Below are 23,266 nucleotides of genomic sequence, written 5' to 3' on the forward strand. Positions count from 1 at the left end.
TGTATCTTTCTCTGTGAGATCTTCCAATTTTCTATTTAATCTTTTGAATTTTTCTTTATGCTCTTCTAGTGTCTTCCTGTTATTCTTTATTTCTTTATAAATATTCTCAAGTAGTTGTTCTGTATTCTGTGTCCCCTCTGGGGTTTGGATTTGGTTATTTGTCTTGGTCATTTCTACTTGGATCTTCATGTGCTTCGAAGCTGGCAGTGTCCATGGGGAGCCAGGAGGCACACCTGCCATCCACTGCAAAAAGCCGTACCCTAGGCACTGACAGCAGTTTCCTGGACGGGTAACATGAATAGCCATCCTGTCAGGTGCAGTGAATGGTGCAACCAGTGGGTGCTGGGCATTGTGGATCACCTGCTCTCCTGGGCACTGCAATAGGCTTCCTCGTCCCACACCTCAAGACCAGCCCTCCCACTGCACATGCCATTTTCCTAGGCAGCCACTGCTGTCAGTGAGGAGGTGCCTCAGGATTGCCACCTGTTGCTGAGAATCGTGAAATGCAGGCTGGAAATGCCCTATCTGCCTAGGTTTAAAAAATTTTTTTAATATATTTTTTCATTTTAAATTTATATATTACATGTTTGTATTGTTATTTATTTTTTTTATTTTTTAATTTTCTTTCCCTTCTGTGGGTACCAATCTAAGTACATTTCCAATATAGTTTGGGATGTCTCCTTCTGACTTTGGGGCCTACTACTGCTGAGGTATGGCTTTTTTGTATTGGGTGCATGGGCCAGGAATTGAGCCTGGGTCTCCTGCGTGGTGGGCAGCAGTTCTGCCACAGATATACCTGTAGACCCCTACCTACCTTTTAATAGACCCTCATGTAGAGTTGCACCCCCTACATGAGATCCAAGCTTGTTTTGGTGGGGAATTTCTGATAATCCAAGTGCAAAAGGAAACCTTCAATCCAAAACCAAGTAAATATACAGCTTTAGACAAGTAGAGAAAACTGAGTTGCAAAATAATCTTATTAAGATAGTCAAATGCCCCAAACACAACAGAAAATCACAAAACACATGAATAGTCTCCTCATTCTGCCCCAAGGTCACTCCCTTTGCCTCACCAGCCAGAAAAACACACATCTCCCAACTCTGCAATCCCCTGGCCCTTCCTGATAGCTCTTTGGTGCATGTATCCACTGGCATGAGATACACTTCTGGGTTGCCCATTTCCCCTGCCCTCACCCACCAGCATGGAAATTCTCGAGGACAGAGACTATATCCAATTCCTATCGTGACTATAGCAAATGCCTACAAACTTATTGGCTCAAAGCAGCACACATTTACTGCTTATAGTTCCGGAAGTCAGAAGTTTGAAATGGGTCTCCCTGGGCTAAAATCAAGACATCGGCTGGGCCCCACTCCCCCCTGAGGCTCTTGATAATCTGGTTCCTTGCCTATTTCAATCCTGTTTCTCATCCTATTTCAAGCAGCATAGCATCTTCCCTTCTCTCTCTCTCTCTGCTCCCATTGTCCCATCTCCTTCTCTGACCTTGGCCCTCCTGCCTCCCTCCTATCAGGGGACCCTGGATAACTGGGGTGCTGCTCCCATCTCCACACTTTAATTAATCACCCCAGGGAAGTCCCTGTTGCCCCGTGGCGCAATGTAATTGTGGGCTCTGGAGAGCAGGGTGTGGCCCTCTCTGGGGGCCATTATTCTGCTGACCGTGGGGACATTGCCTGTGTGCCTGAAGCCAAGTCCCCACTGTCTAAAACCATCGTGGGTCTCAGCACGTGCTTGTGGAACAGCTGGCTGCCGTGTGTCCCTGCTGTGTCCCACACGGACCCCTCCCTGTGACTGTCACGCTCTGGTAATAAACAGGTTCTTGCCCCCACAGTACCCCCCGCTGGTGCCCGCACAGCGCGGGGCTCAGTGAAACCAGGTGATGTGCAGCAAGGGGTGGGGTGGGGCAGCACCAAGTCGGGCGGGATAGGAGGGAGAGTGTCGCCTTCTCCCGAGACCCTGGGCCACCCCAGGGCTTGCGCACCTCCCTCTGTTGCAAGACCCCCTGTGGGCTTCCTTTGTGGGTGGAAAGGTGGTCTAGATGGCGGGTCTCAGCCTGACCATCCATAAACTCATCTCCGTTGTTTTTTAGGCATAGCTAGTGCTCCCTACCGGACTCTGGATGCCCACCCCTGGCAGTTCTGCTTCTGCAGTGACTGCTCTCGGTACCGGAAAGTCTCCTCCAACCCTGGAATTAAAGATTTCCCCTTCTTTCTCCAAGTGAAAAATTCCTAAAAGAAACTTGATTTGTTTTGTACGGAAGTGCCTCCCCTACTACACTGGACTTCTGGAAGACTTCCCATTCTTCCTCCCTGATCCCCATTGAGCCCAGGTTCCACCCTCACCTCCAGCCCACACCAGGAGCTCGGATAGCCCTGGCGTCCTGCCTTGCTCCAGTGCCAGCCTGTCTCAAAGAGGCTGTAGTCAGGATTCAGGGCTGGGGAATCGAGTTTGAGTCCAGACCCTGCTGCCAAGTGTTAGCAGGGTGAACCCAGGCAACTCACCCCCCGACCTTGACCCCAAGCCTCAATGTCCACCCCTGCTGATGTGGACGGCCACATGCAGCCCCCCACAAGGCCACATCCCAAGCAGGTGCACAGCACAGGAGGTCCACTGTCCTTCCAGCAGACCCCACTCCTCTACTTATTTGAGGACCCAACTGATTTCCTCCAACCTGGTGTCTTCACAGAGCTGCAACAGGATGAGAAGGGGGCTGCTGCGCTGAGCTCCATGAGAAGGTCCCTGGCAACACCCATGGCTGGCAAGGACCCTGCCATGAGCACAAGTCACCCTTTCTACGATGTGGCCAGGCATGGCTTCCTGCAGGTGGCAGGTGGGCCCCCCGCTCAGCGAGTCCAGGCTCCCCCTGCAGGTTGGGGTAGGCTTGTCAGGGGCTACCTGGAGAAATAAAGGACACACTCAATGGCCACCTCCCAGCCGTCACCCATCCCCCCTCCTTTTGCCCTATTGCTTGTTTGCATGTGGGTGTTTGATAGCTGTCCACCTGTTAGTTTCCATGCAGGTGTTTGGTTCATTTCTATTTTGCAAGAGACCACAGACAACCAGTGTGTGTTTGTATGAATCTTGACCAGCCCCAGCTGTCTGCCAGGGCACAAATGTTTCTCATTGACAAAGCCACCTCCCATGGAGTGTATAAAAGCGTAGCACTCAGCCAGTCCAGGTGTCCCTCATCTCCAACATGAAGAGAGGGGCTGGGGGGAGCAGCCATCCATTGACCCTGACCTGAGCCATTGGCCTCCCTGGGGATCCAGCCAAGGGGGCACCTTTCCCCCTACTGTTTTGGACCCTTTGTCCTGTACAAGCAATAGAGTAGTCATTTGCTGGGGGCCTCTGTCATGCATTCCCTTGCTGCACTGTGTAGCAGCTTGCACCACAGGGCCTGTACTCATGGAGTAAAAGATGCAATAGAAAGGAAAGCACCTGCCAGTGTTTTGAAAGAGCAATTGCTTTCCAGTCCCCCTTTTTAGCACTGCCCATGTGCTCTGAAGAGCCACTGGGAAGTAGGTGCCAGAACTGAATGGGTCATTTTATTAACCCAATGCACCAAAAGCAACAAACATCCACAAAATCTTAGAGGACAAGAAGCCGACCCACACGCCCGGCAGCAGGTTGGAGGAGTGCAGGTTGCATCTCTCTCACTTGGCCCCACACCATCAGAGCCGCTCAGTGTGCCTTTCTCATGTGCTGCAGTGACCCCAGCACTCCCACTTTGGTGTCCCTCTATTGAGCTCTGTAACCATTAGCTCCTGTCCCTGAGGAGCCAGGAATCCTATGGAGGTGCCAGACAGAAAGGAGGAAGAGTTCTCTGGGAGAGGAAGACCCTCCTTAGGATGCTAGATTTGTAGTGGGGTTCTGAGAGTATGTTGGCCAGTTCCAGAGGCTCACGTTGGAGCTGAGACCATTGAGACCAGAACTCACACCTGGAGATAGGGCCTTTCTTGTTTAGCAATCCCAGCCCACTAAAGCACTCACCTGGGGGGTATGAACAGATTCATGCTGGCTAGGCAGAGGAGTAGGTGTGTGTTGGGCAGGTGAGCAGTTGTTACACTGACCAGGCAGAGGAGTGTATATGTTGCAAGGCAGGTGGGCAGGTGTACTCTGGCCAGGCAGGGAAGCAGAACTGGCCAGATGGAGAGCAGGTGTGTGTTACTTGGACAGCGGTACAAGACTATGCTGGCTGGGCAGGGGAGCAGGTGTATTTTAGTTTGCTAAAGCTGCTGGAATGCAATATACCAGAAATGAAACAGGTTTTATAAAGGGAATTTATTATGTTACAAGTTTACAGTTGTAAGACTGAGAAGATGTCCAAATTAAGGCACCAACAAGATGTTACCTTCACTCAAGAAAGGCTGATGCCATCTAGAACACCTGTCAGCTGGGAAGGCACATGGCTGGCATCTGCTGGTCCTTGTTCCTGGTTCTGTTGCTTCCTGCTTCTGATGCCAGTGATTTTCTCTCTAAGTGTGTGTGTGTGTGTCACTTAGTTCCTCTGGAACACAGCTCTACTTTCTGGCTTGCTTAGCATCTCATGGGAAGGTACATGGCAACGTCTGCTAGGCTCTGCCCATGCTAAGGATCTGGTCTCTGTCAGCACTCCAAGCATCTCCAAATACCTGTGTCTCTGTCAGCTCTAAAGCAACTGTTCCCCAAGCATCTGCATCTGAGGTTTCTTCAAAATGTTTCCCTTTTTAAAGGACTCCAGTAAACTAATCAAGGCCCACCTTGACTAGGTGGAGTCACATCTCCATCCAACCAAAAGGCCACACCGACAATTGGGCATGACACATCTCTACGGAGATGATCTAATCAATAGTTTACACCTTGGGAGTACAAGGGTCATTCATTAGAACTCTCGCCTGCCAAATGGGAGACCCAGGTTCAATTCCCGGTCCATGCACTTCCCAAACAAGCAAAACAAACAAACAAAAATTAAACAAATGGTGCTTAGCAATGACAGGATGCTTGCATGGAAAAATAATGAAATGTGATGCTGCCATACAGCATACAAAAAAAAGTTTCCACCTTACACTCTTGAATCAGGATTAAAAGAAATGACTGCTCCCACAAGATTGGATCAAGATTAAAACATGGCGTTTCTAGGGTACATAGTAGTTTCAAATGAGTGCAATGTATGTGCCATCTGGGCTGGGCACGGGTGTGGTGTGAGTGGGCTGGATAGGGGCACCATCCAGCCCCAGCTGGTACTGTGGGCTGGGCAGGGACACGTGTGCTGGCTAGGTAGGCATGCAGGTGAGTACAGACTGGGGAGGGGAGCAGGTATGTGCGGTCTGGGTAGGTGTGTGCAGCAGGATTGGTTGACCCTCTGTTCTAGTTTTCTAGCTGCCAGAATGCAATATACCAGAAAAAGGATGGCTTTTAAAAGGGGGAATTTAATAAGTTACAAGTATAGTCCTAAGGCTGAGAAAATGTCCCAGTTGAAACAAGTCTACAGAAATGTCCAATTTAAGGCATCCAGGTAAAGATACCTTGTTTTAAGAAGGCAGATAACATTCAATGTTTCTCTCTCAGCTGGAAGGGCACATGGCAAACATGGCAGCATCTGCTGGCTTTCTCGTGGCTCTACCAAAGGGACTCTTTCCACAGTGTTTCCTCTTTTAAAGGATTCCAGTAAGCAACTCCAATCAATGGGACAATCAAATGTCCCATTCCACCTTCAATGGGTGGAGACAAACCTCCATGGAAATTATCTAATCAAAAGTTACCACCCACAATTGGGTGGGTCACATCTCCATGGAAACGATCAAAATGCTCCCACCCAGCAATACTGAATGAAGATTAAAGGACATGGCTTTTCTGGGGTCCACCACAGATTCAAACTTGCACACCCTCTGTCTAGGGAGAGGGATGCTGGGCCTGTGTGGAGGGCACAGATCAGGTTCCAATAAAAGGAAGCTCGGGCAGTGCTTGAAAAGAGCATTGACCACAGAGTGAGGCTGCCTGGGTTTGAGTCCCAGCTCTGCTGCTGACCATCCATATGAGCTCAGGTGAGTGACATAACCTGCCTTGGACTCTGGCTCCATAAAATTGGGCTAATAGCCTAACTCAGGAGAATTAAGCACCCCCCAGGTGCCTCTCATCTGTGATTCATGCATTGTTGTTGAGCACTGCTGTGTGCCGAGGCTTGCTTGGCTTCATTTCATAAAAGAAATTCCCTTCCCTCATGGAGCTTGCATTTTAGTGAGGTGGCAGATAAGAAACTCAATAAGCAAGTGAAGTTCATTCTGTGCTAAATAGCGACGAGAATGATAGAGTAGGAATCAATAGCAGGGAAGGAAGACATGGCATGCCAGGTTGAGTGGGAAGTTGAACTGGCAGGTAAGGTGTCAGGGAGGTCCTCCCTGAACAGGTAAAGACCTAATGGGGGAGTATTCCATTCCAGCTAGTTTGCTAGCTGCCAGAATGTTATATATCAGAAATGGAATGACTTTTAAAAAGGGGAATTGATTAAGTTGCAAGCTTACAGTTCTAAGGCTTGATGTCCAAATCAATGTCCAAATTAAGGCACCACCAAGAGGTTACCTTCACTCAAGAAAGGCTGATGATGTTCAGGGTTTCCTTCTCAACTGAAACGGGACAGGGCGACATCTGCTAGCTTCTCTCCAGGAATCTTCAACAGCTTCCCTGGGGCTCTGTCCGTTCTGTTGGCTCTGTCGTTTCTGGTGGCTGTAAAGCTTTTTCTAAAATGGTTCCCTCTTAAAGGACTCCAGTTAGCAACTCCACCTTTAATGGGAGGAGACACACCTCCATGGAAATCATCTAATCAAAAGTTACTACTCACAAATGGGTGGGTCATGTCTTTGTAGAAACACACAAAATGCTCCCACCCAGCGATATTGAATGTGGATTAAAGGACATGGCTTTTCTAGGGTACATGATAGACTCAAACCAGCAGAGAGAGAGAGAGAACTCGTACGGCAGAGACAACAGGTGCAAAAGTCCTGAGGCAGGGCTCGGCTGGCATTTTTAAGAAACAGCAGGAAGGCCTGGGTAGCTGGGGTGGAATGAACAGAGAAGTGATTAGGAGATCAGCCCAGAGAAGCCTTGGGGCCAGTCAGAAAAGTTTTCGGAACTGTGAGATGGCAGCCAGCAAGGGTTCTGAGCCAAGGACTGATTTGATCAGCTGGAGTATAACTGATCCCTCTGCCTGCTGTTTTGAGAATAAACTGGGGAGTTGGGGAGAGGGCAAAGTCAGGGAGGCTAGTTAGGAGACAGAAGTCCCATGACATGCAAAAAAGGACAGTGGCTTGGACTAGTGGCAACGTTGGTGAGATGTGCTCAAGTTCTGGACGTACGTTGGAAAGAGATCTGGAAGGTACAAGAGCGTAATCAAGGACGGCAGCCCTGGGACTATGGGATGTTAATGATATAAAGGTAAACACATCAAGAATTCCTAACAATCCTTGGTGTACAGACTCCTAGAAACAAAGCTTCAAAACATGATTCAAAAATGGACAGTGCTAAAAGGATAGATTTGTATGAGTTTACTGATACTAAAATAATTAGAATAAGCAAATTCATAGAGTCAGAAACTAGAATGCAGGCTACCAGGGGCGGCGGGGGTGGTAGGGGATGGGGAGTTAAGGCTTGTGTTGTAGAACTTTTATTTGAGTTGATGGAAAAGGGTTGGTCATGGATGGTGGTGATGGTGGCACAATACGGTGAATGCAGTTAGCACCACTGAATTCCCTATTTGAATGTGGCTAAGTGGGGGAAATTTTAGGTTGTATTTATTTTACTACAATAAAAATTTAAAAAACAAAACCCAAAAGCCCTAGGACTATATAATACACGCAGTGAATCCTGATGTAAATGATGAACTCTAGTTCACAGTACAATATCAAAAAGTTCCTTCTTGAATTGAAACACAGATACCAAACAAATGCAAAGTGTTAATGATGGGGCGGTATATGGGAACTATATATTTTATGTAAGATTTTTCTGTAAATCCACAACTTCTCATGAAAAAAATATTTAATGGACAGAGCTAAAGGGAGAAGTTTGCAAATTCCCAATTAAGGTTGGAGTGCCAGGGACACTCACACCCCTGGACATCATGTCCCACCTAGAGGGGAGTGTAATGATTTTGCTTGTAGAATTTTGACCTTCTTTGACGTGCCTCTCCTCCGGCTGCTCTCTCTGTGAGAACCCCAGTGGCTGGGCAGGTTTCGTTCTTGGTGGGATGCTGTGGGGTGTCTGCCCCCTCAGTGCCATTAAGGAGCTGTGGATGGCCTGGGATTGTGCTTCAGGCTCCTTCTGGAGAGGCCGTATCAGTGTGTGGCAGTTGCACCCTTGAGCCCAGGTCCTCCTTGGTGAGATTATGTTACAGACAGTAATCCTGGGATTGTAAATTGTTCTCTTGCTTTGGAATAGAAGTTCTCACTCATTAACTAACGTTCTACTTGAAAAGTTAACCATCTTGAACATCTGCTGGCCTCGAGCCTTCCCTGAAAGACACAGCCTTAATCAGAAGTCATGAGGCATAGCAAGAGGGGAAGTGAAAAGCTAAATCGAACCACTAGAGTGATTTCGGGGACATCAATTTTTGCCCTAGTGGTTTTCTCAATTCTTAGCCATCAGTTTGTCCAGGTCTGAAAGTTTCAATATTTTCTTGGCGTGGTTCTTAGACCATGAAGTCTGTTTCACCCTGTAGGGTAGAATTCAATTTAGAGGACCAGCAGAATCACACCTTTATGTCCCTCCCTAAGTGTCAGGCAGCCTGAAGGACCCCTTTCCCTCTCACCTTGGGGTCCAGGCTTTGTGTCCATGGCCTCTGCTTCCAGCCCAGGCTTCCATGTCACCAGTGGACCCAAAGGGACAATTCAGGACCAAGAATCCCCTTTCCTCCAGCTCCTCCAGAAAGCAGCACCTGGGACTCCCTCTGCCAAGGGTTTACAATGCTTCCAAGGCATGGTAAGAAATGCCTCCCACCAATGCATTTTCCTATTTTCCCCTCCTGGTCCTGATTTTCTCCAAAGCTAAACATCTAGAGCCACAACAAAACACTCAAGGCCATCTGTCTCCCTAAAGTGATTTTGGAATCACTTAAGTGGTTGTAGATTTGCCCAAATGGAAGCTTTGTAGAATCTTCGCCCTCAGGGTAGTGTTTTATAGATTTATTTTTGCAAGTGGCCATAGTGGGGCTCCAGGGTGAGTTTCCGGGCCTGTGGCTTCAGACTGGGACCTGCGGAGGTGGCCCAGCTGGGCAGTCCGGAGGGGAGGTCAGACCACGGGAAGTGGGGCTGGGGGAGGGGAGTTTCGGCCCCAAGGGGCAGCGGACACGGGAGGTGGGGTGTGCGAGGGGCAGAGGAGAGAGGAAGACTGACGCAGTTGGATCTGGTCCGACTGGACGACACATCTTAACTGCCCCCACTTCCAGAACGTTCCCCCAGACCCATTCGGATGCCAGCTAAGCTTCCTTGCAGAGCACAGATCAGAAGCAAAATGAGTCTTCAAATCTCCATATACTTCCACAACAAAAGGCCAGCAACCTGGAAAACCAAAGCAAACTCCCAAATCACTCCAGAGGAGACGGCTGCTTCTTTCATGATGTGTTTAAATTGCCTCTCCCTCTTGGAGGAGAAGAATCACCCGGGCATATCGTGGGCTAGTCTCTGGGGATAGCTTCTTCATTCATGAACTGGGTCTCTCCTGCGGGGAGAAAGTGAATAAAGCAAACTGAGAGGGAAGAAGTAGGAGTCATAAATTAAACCTTGCAGAACTTGCATTTTATTGATAGTCTTCATTTCCTTCCATGTTAGGTCCCCTGAAAGCCCGTTGGTACATGCCAGCCTGTGTTACTGACAACAGCAGGGAGGGGGGATTTTCTCCTGTTAGCTGACGTCATGCTTGTGGCTGCAGTGTAGGCAACTAACAAGGGGGCCAAGCGTCCTGGATGCTCTGTGTCTGGGCATCTGAGGGAGCCTGGAAGCCTTGCAGGGAATGAGGGAAATGCCGGGCACAGAGGAAGCTGGGAGGTGGTTGGGGGCTGTCCTTGTGTCCAACAGCCACGAATATCACCATGGCTCTGGTACTTACATGGCCTCTCTGGGCCTTGGCTTCTCTACCAGTGCCCGAGATGCCAGGAGACGGGACATATGGAAGCATCTGGCATCCTGCCTGGCCCATAGTCATAGGTCACATTTATTGAGTGTCTACTGGGTACTGGTGCAAGGCTTGGGAAATGAAAGTGTCAAGTTATTTGCTCTTTTGGTTCTGGGGGCAGTAAAAGGGCTGCAGCAGAGCTTACCTTCACACTTCAGCATCATACAAAACAATGGACACTGCAAACAGTAGGTGTTCAATAAGTGCTTAGCAAATGGATAATTAATCAGTGCTGTGCATGCAGCATGCTGGTGAGGAAAGCATCTCTTAGGAGTTTGAGAACCCCCAGAATGTAACACAAAGGCTGGTGTGTGTGTGGTGGGGTGGACAGCATCGCATCACTGGTCCTGGGTTCGAGTCCTGACCTTCCCATTTCTCAGCTGCCTACTCCTGGGTGCTCAACTTGACCCATGTGATTCTGGTGGTGGCACTACCCTGAGGGCTGTGACTGGTCCCCACCCAGGGTGGCACCCCGCTGGCTGTAGGCCCTCGGCCTGACATGGGCCCAGGCCCCCTGCCCATCGACATCCTCCCCTCTGGGGCCTTGTGCAGGAGCCGTGCTCTGTCTGGGGTCTCCCTGTGGCTTACAGGTAGGGGCGGGGTCTTGGATCCTCTGGCTGCTCCTGGGGTGGGATCCACCCTTGTGACCCTGGCCCACCTTTCCTGTATCAGTCTCCACACCCTTCCCACCCTCCAGTGAGCAGAGCTGCAGGAGTGGGGCCCCCAGCCCCCAGCATCAGCCAGTGTGAGACCCTCTCCCCTGAGCTCCAGGTAGGTCTGGCTTCGTGCTAGGTGGCCCAGGAGCTCTCCTGGAAGCTCACCAGCTGGGAGCGCCTCCTTAACCCCACATCCACAAAGGAAGGGAGAAGGGGAGGCCAAAGCGGGGCACCTGGTCTGGGTCCCTGGAAGTCGAGGCGGCAGTAGCTGAGAGCTGGGGGACACCCACTGCCACTGGTGAAGACCTGCTGTGTCCTAGGTCACCTGCTGGCCCTTGTCCTTAGAGAACCCTGTTCCCTGGGTTTTCTGAGACTCTGGCTTTGGGCTTCTGGCTCAGAATGTCCTGCTGCTGACCCTTGGGACTGGGGTGGCCACCTGCCCTGTCCTCTGCCTAACCCCACTCCCTGGTCTCCATGCCCTTGGCCCAGGCACCGGGCACAGAACTGCTTCGGATGGTCCCTCTCCCCATGGGGCCTGGCACAGGTGGCCTCCTGTCCCCTTCTTGTCTGGGTCTCCTGACCCATAGCCGCCACCGCTGTGCTGGGGGCATCTCCGCCCCGTTTGCAGCCCCATACCTGGCACTCCAGCCTCCCCCCTCCCCCCCAACACGGGCACATACCGGCTCTCCCTCCTGCGTCCTCTCCCTTGTAAACAGCCCACCACTGTCCTCGGTGGCCTCCTCACGCCTGCCCGCTCCCTGCCGCCATCTTAGGCTCCCCCCGCCCCCCCAGTCCTGACCTGAAGGCTGTCCTTCGCCACAGCTCTCTGTCCCCCCCTCTCTTCACCCCCTCCTGCCCTGCTGTCCCCACCCAGGGCGGGGGTCCTGCTTGAGGCCGAGCTCCACCCTCCCTTCCTCACCGGCCCCCAGGTCAACAGAACCAAGTCAGAACTTCGCCCGTCACACTCCCTCCTCCTTTGGTGGCCTTGACCCCCTGCCTCTCCCCACATCAGTCTCCCCCTCCGCTCCCAGTGGCCTGGGGCCCAGATCCCCGAACCACCCCCTGCCACCCCCACCCGCCCGCGCCGGCCAGGGGTCCCATGCGCAGTGGCCACAGGGCAGTGCCCATTTCCTGCTTCGTTTCATGCTTTCTGGACGTCAGGCTTCCCTGCTAGTGCTGGGGGTCGAGGTGGGGGACACACACTGTGCCCACTCTGGTCATCAGCGAGAGGGGCTTGTAGAGCTTCACAGTGATGCCGCCCCGACTCCAAACGCACGCCCCGTTCTCTCCCTGGGGCCTGCCAGCAGTGGGTCTCGTCTTTCCTCTCCGGAGCCGAGCGCAGTGCCTCTGGGGGTCCAGTGGGTGATTCAGCACAGTCCCCAAGAATCCACCTCTTGGTTTGACTGCAGAGATAAGAAGTAATGCTTCTTGGCTTCTTCTGTTGTTGTTTTTGACTTTTCAAGGCTGATGTTAATTTACCTTTCTGTTTCACACATTCTGGGGGTGTTTAATTCATTGTTTCTCCAGAAGCCACATAAATGATCAGTAATTTCAGAAGCAGAGCCCTCCTTTTCCTTTCTGCCCCCTTGGAGAGCAAAGACTCTAGCTTGGCCGAGGAGCTGTGGCCACCAGATAGTAGGAACTTCACGGGGAAAACATTCCCTGCCTCCCTCGGAGACGCCGCACACAAAACTCCCGCCCTGCGAGGGGAACGGACAAAAGGGTGGGTTCGAGCACAACCCTTTCAGATGGAGCTTTCTAAACAAACGGGGCTCGTGAGCAGAATTGCAAGTGCTGGTGCCCACGGAGGGAGCTGGGAAATGAAAAGGATGTTATGTGTAAAAACTGCACTGGCTCTAGAATCCTCAGGCCTGGGTGCATCCCCGTTCCCAGGCAGAACCAGATGCGTGTCCAAAATGGCAGACAGCTCTTCCGGCAGGCAGCCGGGGGTAGGGACGGCGAGGAGTGTGTGCACACGGGTTGTGTGTGTGTGTGTGTGTGTGTGTGTGTGTGTATGGCGTATGTCTGTAATATGGATTTATTGCCCTTCTGTGCTGGAGGGAGCTGAGAAAGCTCCGCTATCGTCTTTCATTTTAAGTGGACACTCTGATAACAAGAGATTTCATTTCTTTATAATGAAAGTGAATGTAGAGTCGTGCGTGCTTCTAGAAGGGTGCCCACATCCTAGGGCTGCTGTAACAAGGCGTCATAAACGTAGTGAAATCTAGTCCTGGAGGCCACAAGTCGCCAATCAAGGTGCAGGCAGGGCCGCACTCCCTCTGGAACCTTCCCAGCCCCTTCCCACTGCGGGCTTGTGGCTGCCTCCCTCCAGCCTCTGTCCCCATCGCCACGTGGCCATCACCCCCATGTCTGCGTGTCCATGCCTGCAGCGCCTGCAGCACCTGCAGCACCCACCTCCTGCAGGATGGCCTTGTCTTACCTTGGTGACACCTGCAAAGACCCTATTTCCAAATACAGTCACAGCTGCAGGAACTTGAACAGATCTTTTTGGGGCACACAGTTCATTTATAATGGGCCCCTTATTCCCTCACCTTCCTGACGCTCTTTCTATAATCAGTTGTCCTGTTGATTGATAATGATTATCGGGCATAGGCAGGGGTGGTGAGCCAGGCAGAGGCTCCACCCCTAAGAGCTGTTGGTCCAGAGACGTGGATGGACAACAGGACAAGAGGCGGTCCAAAGGTCTTTTGGGTGTCACCAGCCGCAAGCAGGCAGGCCTTGTCCAGCTCAGGCTCGGAGAGGCCTCTGGAGGGGACAGTTAGTGTCCAGGGAAGGGAGAAGGGGGGAGGGGGACAGAGAGAGAGCCCAGGAACCGCGCGTGTCCCCAGGCTGCTGTAAGGGCACCACAGACGGGGAGGGAGGGGGACTTAAATCCACAACCCCTACTGTCTCCCAGCTCTGAGGCCAGAAGCCCCAGTCCAGGTGTGGGCAGGCTGCGCTCCTCTGAAGGCTCGGGACGGGGGGCCAGGGGTTCTTCCTGGCTGAGTCCCAGGCCTGGTGCCTCCTGGCCATCCTTGGGGGCCTTGGCTTGCAGACGTGTCCCTCCAGGTCTGCCTCCCTCTTCCCTTGGCCATCTTTTCCCCCTATCTGCCTGTTCCAAAGTTCCCTCTTCCTCTGAGGACACCGGTCCCTGGGTCAGGGCCCACCTGCTTTGGTGCAGCCTTATCTTAAGGGGTCACTTCTTCAAATAAGGCCCCATTCACGGAGCAGGGGTGGGGGGCCTGAACATGTCTCTGGGGGTTGGTGGGGCTAACGTAACCGAACTCCTAACGGCGTGCACGGAGCCCAGGATGAGAAGAAGGTGGCACCGATGAGGACTGGAACATTCCGGAACATGCGGGGTGCAGACTGCAGGGAGAGGTGGGGAGGAGGGCAGGCGCTGGCCTGCGGGGCCAGCCGGGCTCTCAGGGGGCAGTGGGAGCCCCTGCAGGGCCGTAGGCTGGGCCAAGGACCCGAGTCTGGGGTCTGTGCCGGCGGTCGGACGTGTGCGGGAGCCTGTGTCCGTGGGCGGCTGCTGAGCGGCCCGCAGCCCCTCTCCCGAAGGCCCGGGCCCCGGCTCTGGGTCAGCACTGCCCTCAGGATCCCACGCCCGCTGCAGGAGCCACGCACCACGTCGGGTAACAGAGCGTGCGGAATGCAGCCTTCGCCACGGAGGAACTGAACCTTTCATCTTTCAAGTTAATTTTTTTTTTTTTATTAATTAAAAAAAGAATTAACAAAACAATTAGAAATCATTCCAATCTACATGTACAATCAGTAATTCTTAATAACATCACATAGTTGCATATTCATCATTTCTTAGTACATTTGCATCGATTTAGAAAAAGAAATAAAAAGACAACAGAATAAGAATTAAAACAATAATAGAAAGAAAAAAAACAAAAAAAACAAAAACAAAAAACCTATACCTCACATGCAGCTTCATTCAGTGTTTTAACATAATTGCATTACAATTGGGTAGTATTGTGCTGTCCATTTCTGAGTTTTTATATCCAGTCCCGTTGTACAGTCTGTATCCCTTCATCTCCAATTATCCCTTCTCTTTTTTTTTTTTTTTTTAATTAACGGAAAAAAAGAAATTAACCCAACATTTAGAGATCATACCATTCTACACATGCAATCATTAATTCTTAACATCATCACATAGATGCATGATCATCATTTCTTAGTACATTTGCATTGGTTTAGAAGAACTAGCAACATAACCGAAAAAGATATAGAATGTTAATATAGAGAAAAAAATAAAAGTAATAATAGTAAAATCAAAACAAAACAAAACAAAACAAAACAAAACCCTATAGCTCAGATGCAGCTTCATTCAGTGTTTTAACATGATTACTTTACAATTAGGTATTATTGTGCTGTCCATTTTTGAGTTTTTGTATCTAGTCCTGTTGCACAGTCTGTATCCCTTCAGCTTCAATTACCCATTGTCTTACCCTGTTTCTAACTCCTGCTGAACTCTGTTACCAATGACATATTTCAAGTTTATTCTCGAATGTCCGTTCACATCAGTGGGACCATACAGTAATTGTCCTTTAGTTTTTGGCTGGATTCACTCAGCATAATATTCTCTAGGTCCATCCATGTTATTACATGGTTCATAAGTTTATCTTGTCTTAAAGCTGCATAATATTCCATCGTATGTATATACCACAGTTTGTTTAGCCACTCTTCTGTTGATGGAGATTTTGGCTGTTTCCATCTCTTTGCAATTGTAAATAATGCTGCTATAAACATTGGTGTGCAAATGTCCGTTTGTGTCTTTGCCCTTAAGTCCTTTGAGTAGATACCTAGCAATGGTATTGCTGGGTCGTATGGCAATTCTATATTCAGCTATTTGAGGAACCGCCAAACTGCCTTCCACAGTGGTTGCACCCTTTGACATTCCCACCAACAGTGGATAAGTGTGCCTCTTTCTCCGCATCCTCTCCAGCACTTGTCATTTTCTGTTTTGTTGATAATGGCCATTCTGGTGGGTGTGAGATGATATCTCATTGTGGTTTTGATTTGCATTTCTCTAATGGCCAGGGACATTGAGCATCTCTTCATGTGCCTCTTGGCCATCCATATTTCCTCTTGTGGTAGGTGTCTGTTCAAGTCTTTTTCCCATTTTGTAATTGGGTTGGCTGTCTTTTTGTTGTTGAGATGAACAATCTCTTTATAAATTCTGGATACTAGACCTTTATCTGATATATCATTTCCAAATATTGTCTCCCATTGTGAAGGCTGTCTTTCTACTTTCTTGATGAAGTTCTTTGATGCACAAAAGTGTTTAATTTTGAGGAGTTCCCATTTATTTATTTCCTTCTTCAGTGCTCTTGCTTTAGGTTTAAGGTCCATAAAACCGCCTCCAGTTGTAAGATCCATAAGATATCTCCCAACATTTTCCTCTAACTGTTTTATGGTCTTAGACCTAATGTTTAGATCTTTGATCCATTTTGAGTTAACTTTTGTATAGGGTGTGAGAGATGGGTCTTCTTTCATTCTTTTGCATATGGATATCCAGTTCTCTAGGCACCATTTATTGAAGAGACTGCTCTGTCCCAGGTGAGTTGGCTTGACTGCCTTATCAAAGATCAAATGTCCATAGATGAGAGGGTCTATATCTGAGCACTCTATTCGATTCCATTGGTCGATATATCTATCTTTATGCCAATACCATGCTGTTTTGACCACTGTGGCTTCATAATATGCCTTAAAGTCAGGCAGCGCGAGACCTCCAGCTTCGTTTTTTTTCCTCAAGATGTTTTTAGCAATTCGGGGCACCCTGCCCTTCCAGATAAATTTGCTTATTGGTTTTTCTATTTCTGAAAAATAAGTTGTTGGGATTTTGATTGGTATTGCATTGAATCTGTAAATCAATTTAGGTAGGATTGACATCTTAACTATATTTAGTCTTCCAATCCATGAACACGGTATGCCCTTCCATCTATTTAGGTCTTCTGTGATTTCTTTTAGCAGTTTTTTGTAGTTTTCTTTATATAGGTTTTTTGTCTCTTTAGTTAAATTTATTCCTAGGTATTTTATTCTTTTAGTTGCAATTGTAAATGGGATTCGTTTCTTGATTTCCCCCTCAGCTTGTTCATTACTAGTGTATAGAAATGCTACAGATTTTTGAATGTTGATCTTGTAACCTGCTACTTTGCTGTACTCATTTATTAGCTCTAGTAGTTTTGTTGTGGATTTTTCCGGGTTTTCGACGTATAGTATCATATCGTCTGCAAACAGTGATAGTTTTACTTCTTCCTTTCCAATTTTGATGCCTTGTATTTCTTTTTCTTGTCTAATTGCTCTGGCTAGAACCTCCAACACAATGTTGAATAATAGTGGTGATAGTGGACATCCTTGTCTTGTTCCTGATCTTAGGGGGAAAGTTTTCAATTTTTCCCCATTGAGGATGATATTAGCTGTGGGTTTTTCATATATTCGCTCTATCATTTTAAGGAAGTTCCCTTGTTTTTTTTTTTTTTAATTTTTTTATTAATCAAAAAAAAGAAAAGAAATTAACACAACATTTAGAAATCATTCCATTCTACAAATGCACTCAGTAATTCTTAGTATCATCACATAGATGTATGATCATCATTTCTTAGTACATTTGCATCGATTTAGGAAAAGAACTAGCAAAACAGCAGAAAAAGATATAGAATGTTAATATAGAGAAGAGAATTAAAATAATAATACTAATAATATATATATATATATATATATAAAGGAAAAAGAAAAAAAACAAAAACAAAAGATACAAACACACAAACACACAAACAAAAAATCATATTTCAGGTGCAGCTTCATTCAGTGTTCCAACCTAGTTACATTACACTTAGGTATTATTGTGCTGTCCATTTTTGAGTTTTTGTATCTAGTCCTGTTGCACAGTCTGTATCCCTTCAGCTCCAATTACCCATTATCTTACCCTGTTTCTAACTCCTGCTGGTCTCTGTTACCAATGATATATTCCAAGCTGATTCTCGAATGTTGGTTCACATCAGTGGGACCTTACAGTATTTGTCCTTTAGTTTTGGGTTAGACTCACTCAGCATAATGTTCTCTAGGTCCATCCATGTTATTACATGCTTCATAAGTTTAGTCTGTCTTAAAGCTGCATAATATTCCATCGTAGGTAAACGCCACAGTTTGTTTAGCCACTCGTCTGTTGATGAACATTTTGGCTGTTTCCATCTCTTTGCAATTGTAGATAATGCTGCTATAAACACTGGTGTGCAAATGTCCGTCCCTTGAGTAGATACCTAGCAGTGGTATTGCTGGGTCGTAATCCATTCTGCCATTCTATGTCTTTTGATTGGGAAATTCAGTCCATTAACTTTTAGTATTATTACTGTTTGGATAATATTTTCCTCTACCATTTTGGCTTTTGTATTATATATATCATATCTGATTTTCCTTCTTTCTACACTTTACTCCATACCTCTCTCTTCTGTCTTTTCGTATCTGACTCTAGTGCTCCCTTTAGTATTTCTTGCAGAGCTGGTCTCTTGGTCACAAATTCTCTCAGTGAGTTTTTGTCTATAAATGTTTTAATTTCTCCTTCATTTTTGAAGGACAATTTTGCTGGATATAGGAGTCTTGGTTGGCAGTTTTTCTCTTTTAGTAATTTAAATATATCATCCCACTGTCTTCTAGCTTCCATGGTTTCTGCTGAGAAATCTACACATAGTCTTATTGGGTTTCCCTTGTATGTGACAGATTGTTTTTCTCTTGCTGCTTTCAAGATCTTCTCTTTCTCTTTGACCTCTGACATTCTAACTAGTAAGTGTCTTGGAGAACACCTATTTGGGTCTATTCTCTTTGGGGTGCGCTGCACTTCTTGGATCTGCAAATTTAGGTCTTTCATAAGAGTTGGGAAATTTTCAGTGATAATTTCTTCCATTAGTTTTTCTCCTCCTTTTCCCTTCTCTTCTCCTTCTGGGACACCCACAACACGTATATTTGTGCGCTTCATATTGTCATTCAGTTCCCTGATCCCCTGCTCAAGTTTTTCCATTCTTTTCCCTATAGTTTCTGTTTCTTTTTGGAATTCAGATGTTCCATCCTCCAGTTCACTAATTGTAGCTTCTGTCTCTTTAGATCTACCATTGTAGGTATCCATTGTTTTTTCCATTTTTTCTTCTTTGTCCTTCACTCCCATAAGTTCTGTGATTTGTTTTTTCAGATTTTCTATTTCTTCTTTTTGTTCAGCCCATGTCTTCTTCATGTCCTCCCTCAATTTATTGATTTGGTTTTTGAAGAGTTTTTCCATTTCTGTTCGTATATTCAGCATTAGTTGTCTCAGCTCCTGTATCTCATTTGAACTATTGGTTTGTTCCTTTGACTGGGCCATATCTTCAATTTTCCGAGCGTCATCCATTATTTTCTGCTGGTGTCTGGGCATTTGATCAGATTTCCCTGGGTGTGGGACCCAGCTGGTTGAAAGCTTTTTCTGTGAAATCTCTGGGCTCTGTTTTTCTTTTCCTGCCCAGTAGGTGGCGCTCGTGGCGCTCGTCTGTCTGCACGGCAGTCGGCCCGGGAAACCGTGCGTGGAGGCGGGGGTCGCTGGCCGCCGCGGCGTGGGAGAGTGCCGGTCCTAATTGCCCAGCTGGCCCGAAACGCCAAGCGTGACGGGAGGGCCCCGCTATCCAACGTTCCCAGTCAGACCGGGGAGCCACTGCGTGGAGGGGACCCCAGTCGCCAGCCGCCCCGGCCGGGAAAACGCGCGCCCCTCGGGTATCTCACCGCAGCAGATTCTCCCTGCCCGTTCAGCTGTTCCAGAATGGGGTACGCTGTCTTTTTGGTCTCTGTCGTGACTCCGGGAGCTGTTTCGTATTGTTTCTGTTTCTTTAGTTGCTTTTCTGGAGGAGGAACTAAGACCCGCGCGTCTTACTAAGCCGCCATCTTCTCCGGAAGTCCAGGAAGTTCCCTTGTATTCCTATCTTTTGAAGTGTTTTCAACAGGAAAGGATGTTGAATCTTGTCAAATGCCTTCTCTGCATCAATTGAGATGATCATGTGATTTTTCTGCTTTGATTTGTTGATATGGTGTATTACATTAATTGATTTTCTTATGTTGAACCATCCTTGCATACCTGGGATGAATCCTACTTGGTCATGATGTATAATTCTTTTAATGTGTTGTTGGATACGATTTGCTAGAATTTTATTGAGGATTTTTGCATCTGTATTCATTAGAGAGATTGGTCTGTAGTTTTCTTTTTTTGTAATATCTTTGCCTGGTTTTGGTATGAGGGTGATGTTGGCTTCATAGAATGAATTAGGTAGTTTTCCCTCCACTTCGATTTTTTTGAAGAGTTTGAAGAGAATTGGTACTAATTCTTTCTGGAACGTTTGGTAGAAATCACATGTGAAGCCATCTGGTCCTGGACTTTTCTTTTTAGGAAGCTTTTGAATGACTAATTCAATTTCTTTACTTGTGATTGGTTTGTTGAGGTCATCTATGTCTTCTTGAGTCAAAGTTGGTTGTTCATGTCTTTCCAGGAACCCGTCCATTTCCTCTAAATTGTTGTATTTATTAGCGTAAAGTTGTTCATAGTATCCTGTTATTACCTCCTTTATTTCTGTGAGGTCAGTAGTTATGTCTCCTCTTCCATTTCTGATCTTATTTATTTGCATCCTCTCTCTTCTTCTTTTTGTCAATCTTGCTAAGGGCCCATCAATCTTATTGATTTTCTCATAGAACCAACTTCTGGCCTTATTGATTTTCTCTATTGTTTTCATGTTTTCAATTTCATTTATTTGTGCTCTAATCTTTGTTATTTCTTTCCTTTTGCTTGCTTTGGGGTTAGCTTGCTGTTCTTTCTCCAGTTCTTCCAAATGGATAGTTAATTCCTGAATTTTTGCCTTTTCTTCTTTTCTGATATAGGCATTTAGAGCAATAAATTTCCCTCTTAGCACTGCCTTTGCTGCGTCCCATAAGTTTTGATATGTTGTGTTTTCATTTTCATTCGCCTCGAGGTATTTGCTAATTTCTCTTGCAATTTCTTCTTTGACCCAGTCGTTGTTTAGGAGTGTGTTGTTGAGCCTCCACGTATTTGTGAATTTTCTGGCACTCTGCCTATTATTGATTTCCAACATCATTCCTTTATGGTCCGAGAAAGTGTTGTGTAAGATTTCAATCTTTTTAAATTTGTTGAGACTTGCTTTGTGACCCAGCATATGGTCTATCTTTGAGAATGATCCATGAGCACTTGAGAAAAAGGTGTATCCTGCTGTTGTGGGATGTAATGTCCTATAAATGTCTATTAAGTCTAGTTCATTTATAGTAATATTCAGATTCTCTATTTCTTTGTTGATCCTCTGTCTAGATGTTCTGTCCCTTGATGAGAGTGGTGAGTTGAAGTCTCCAACTATTATGGTATATGAGTCTATTTCCCTTTTCAGTGTTTGCAGTATATTCCTCACGTATTTTGGGGCATTCTGATTCGGTGCGTAAATATTTATGATTGTTATGTCTTCTTGTTTAATTGTTCCTTTTATTAGTATATAGTGTCCTTCTTTGTCTCTTTTAACTGTTTTACATTTGAAGTCTAATTTGTTGGATATTAGTATGGCCACTCCTGCTCTTTTCTGGTTGTTATTTGCATGAAATATCTTTTCCCAACCTTTCACTTTCAACCTATGTTTATCTTTGGGTCTAAGATGTGTTTCCTGTAGACAGCATATCGAAGGATCCTGTTTTTTAATCCATTCTGCCAATCTATGTCTTTTGATTGGGGAATTCAGTCCATTGACATTTAGTGTTATTACTGTTTGGATAATATTTTCCTCTAACATTTTGCCTTTTGTATTATATATATCATATCTCATTTTCCTTCTTTCTACACTCTTTTCCATATCTCTCTCTTCTGTCTTTTTGTATCTGACTCTAGTGCTCCCTTTAGTATTTCTTGCAGAGCTGGTCTCTTGGTCACAAATTCTTTCAGTGACTTTTTGTCTGAGAATGTTTTAATTTCTCCCTCATTTTTGAAGGATAATTTTGCTGGATATAGGAATCTTGGTTGGCAGTTTTTCTCTTTTAGTATTTTAAATATATCATCCCACTGTCTTCTAGCTTCCATGGTTTCTGCTGAGAAATCTACACAAAGTCTTATTGGGTTTCCCTTGTATGTAATGGATTGTTTTTCTCTTGCTGCTTTCAGGATCTTCTCTTTCTCTTTGACCTCTGACATTCTAACTAGTAAGTGTCTTGGAGAACGCCTATTTGGGTCTAATCTCTTTGGGGTGCGCTGCACTTCTTGGATCTGTAATTTTAGGTCTTTCATAAGAGTTGGGAAATTTTCAGTGATAATTTCTTCCATTAGTTTTTCTCCTCCTTTTCCCTTCTCTTCTCCTTCTGGGACACCCACAACACGTATATTTGTGCGGTTCATATTGTCCTTGAGTTCCCTGATACCCTGTTCAAATTTTTCCATTCTTTTCCCTATAGTTTCTGTTTCTTTTTGGAATTCAGATGTTCCATCCTCCAAATCACTAATTCTATCTTCTGTCTCTTTAAATCTATCATTGTAGCTATCCATTATTTTTTCTATGTTTGCTACTTTATCCTTCACTTCCATAAGTTCTGCGATTTGTTTTTTCAGTTTTTCTATTTCTTCTTTATGTTCAGCCCATGTCCTCTTCATGTCCTCCCTCAATTTATCGATTTCATTTTTGAAGAGGTTTTCCATTTCTGTTCGTATATTCAGCATTAGTTGTCTCAGCTCTTGTGTCTCATTTGAGCTATTGGTTTGTTCCTTTGACTGAGCCATATTCTCAATCTTTTGAGCGTGGACAGTTATCTTCTGCTGCTGGCGTCTGGGCATTTATTCAGATTTCTCTTGGTGTTGGACCCAGCAAGGTTGTAATATTTTTCTGTGAAATCTCTGGGTTCTGTTTTTCTTATCCTGCCCAGTAGGTGGCGCTCGTGGCACACGTTTGTCTGCGGGTCCCACCAGTAAAAGGTGCTGTGGGACTTTAAACTTTGGAAAAATCTCGCCGTCCTGGGGGTTCGCTAGCCGAAGCGGCTTGAGCCGGCCCGGGGTCCGAACGCAGGGAGGGTGTCCGAACGCAGGGAGGGTTGCTGGTCGCCGCAGCCAGGGAAAGAGCCCGTCCGAATTTCCTAGTCGGCCCTGGGCAACAAGCGTGGCGGGAGGGCGCCAGCAGCAGCGGCCCGCCCGAGAGAGTGCACGTTCCCCTGGAGTCACGGGTTTGGAAGGGGCCTCCCCCACCCATCACCGTTCACCACGGCCTGGGGGTTTCCGATCCAATTCTCTCAGTTGGTCCGGGGGCTGCGCGTGGTGTGTGGGCGCCAGCCGTCTTTGTTTCAGGGGACCGCCTCTCCAATTCTCCCAGCCGGCCCGGGAAGGGGGAAGGGAGTAACTCCGGCCGCTTGCCACCCCGCCCGGTAAGGCCCGCGCGCCTCGGCGATCTCACCCGAGC

General features: G+C 47.0%; 1 protein-coding gene across 1 annotated transcript in view; it reads left to right on the forward strand.

Annotated features, from left to right (window-relative positions):
- Positions 1–23,266, forward strand: part of ARHGAP8 (Rho GTPase activating protein 8) — a 113,697-nt gene that overhangs the window by 24,402 nt on the left and 66,029 nt on the right. Inside the window, 1 exon segment of the mRNA XM_077169137.1 lies at positions 2,702–2,845. Within this exon segment, the coding sequence (XP_077025252.1) occupies positions 2,702–2,845 (144 nt within the window).

The sequence above is a fragment of the Tamandua tetradactyla genome, chromosome 7 (genome assembly GCF_023851605.1).
Source record: "Tamandua tetradactyla isolate mTamTet1 chromosome 7, mTamTet1.pri, whole genome shotgun sequence".
NCBI lineage: Eukaryota > Metazoa > Chordata > Mammalia > Pilosa > Myrmecophagidae > Tamandua > Tamandua tetradactyla.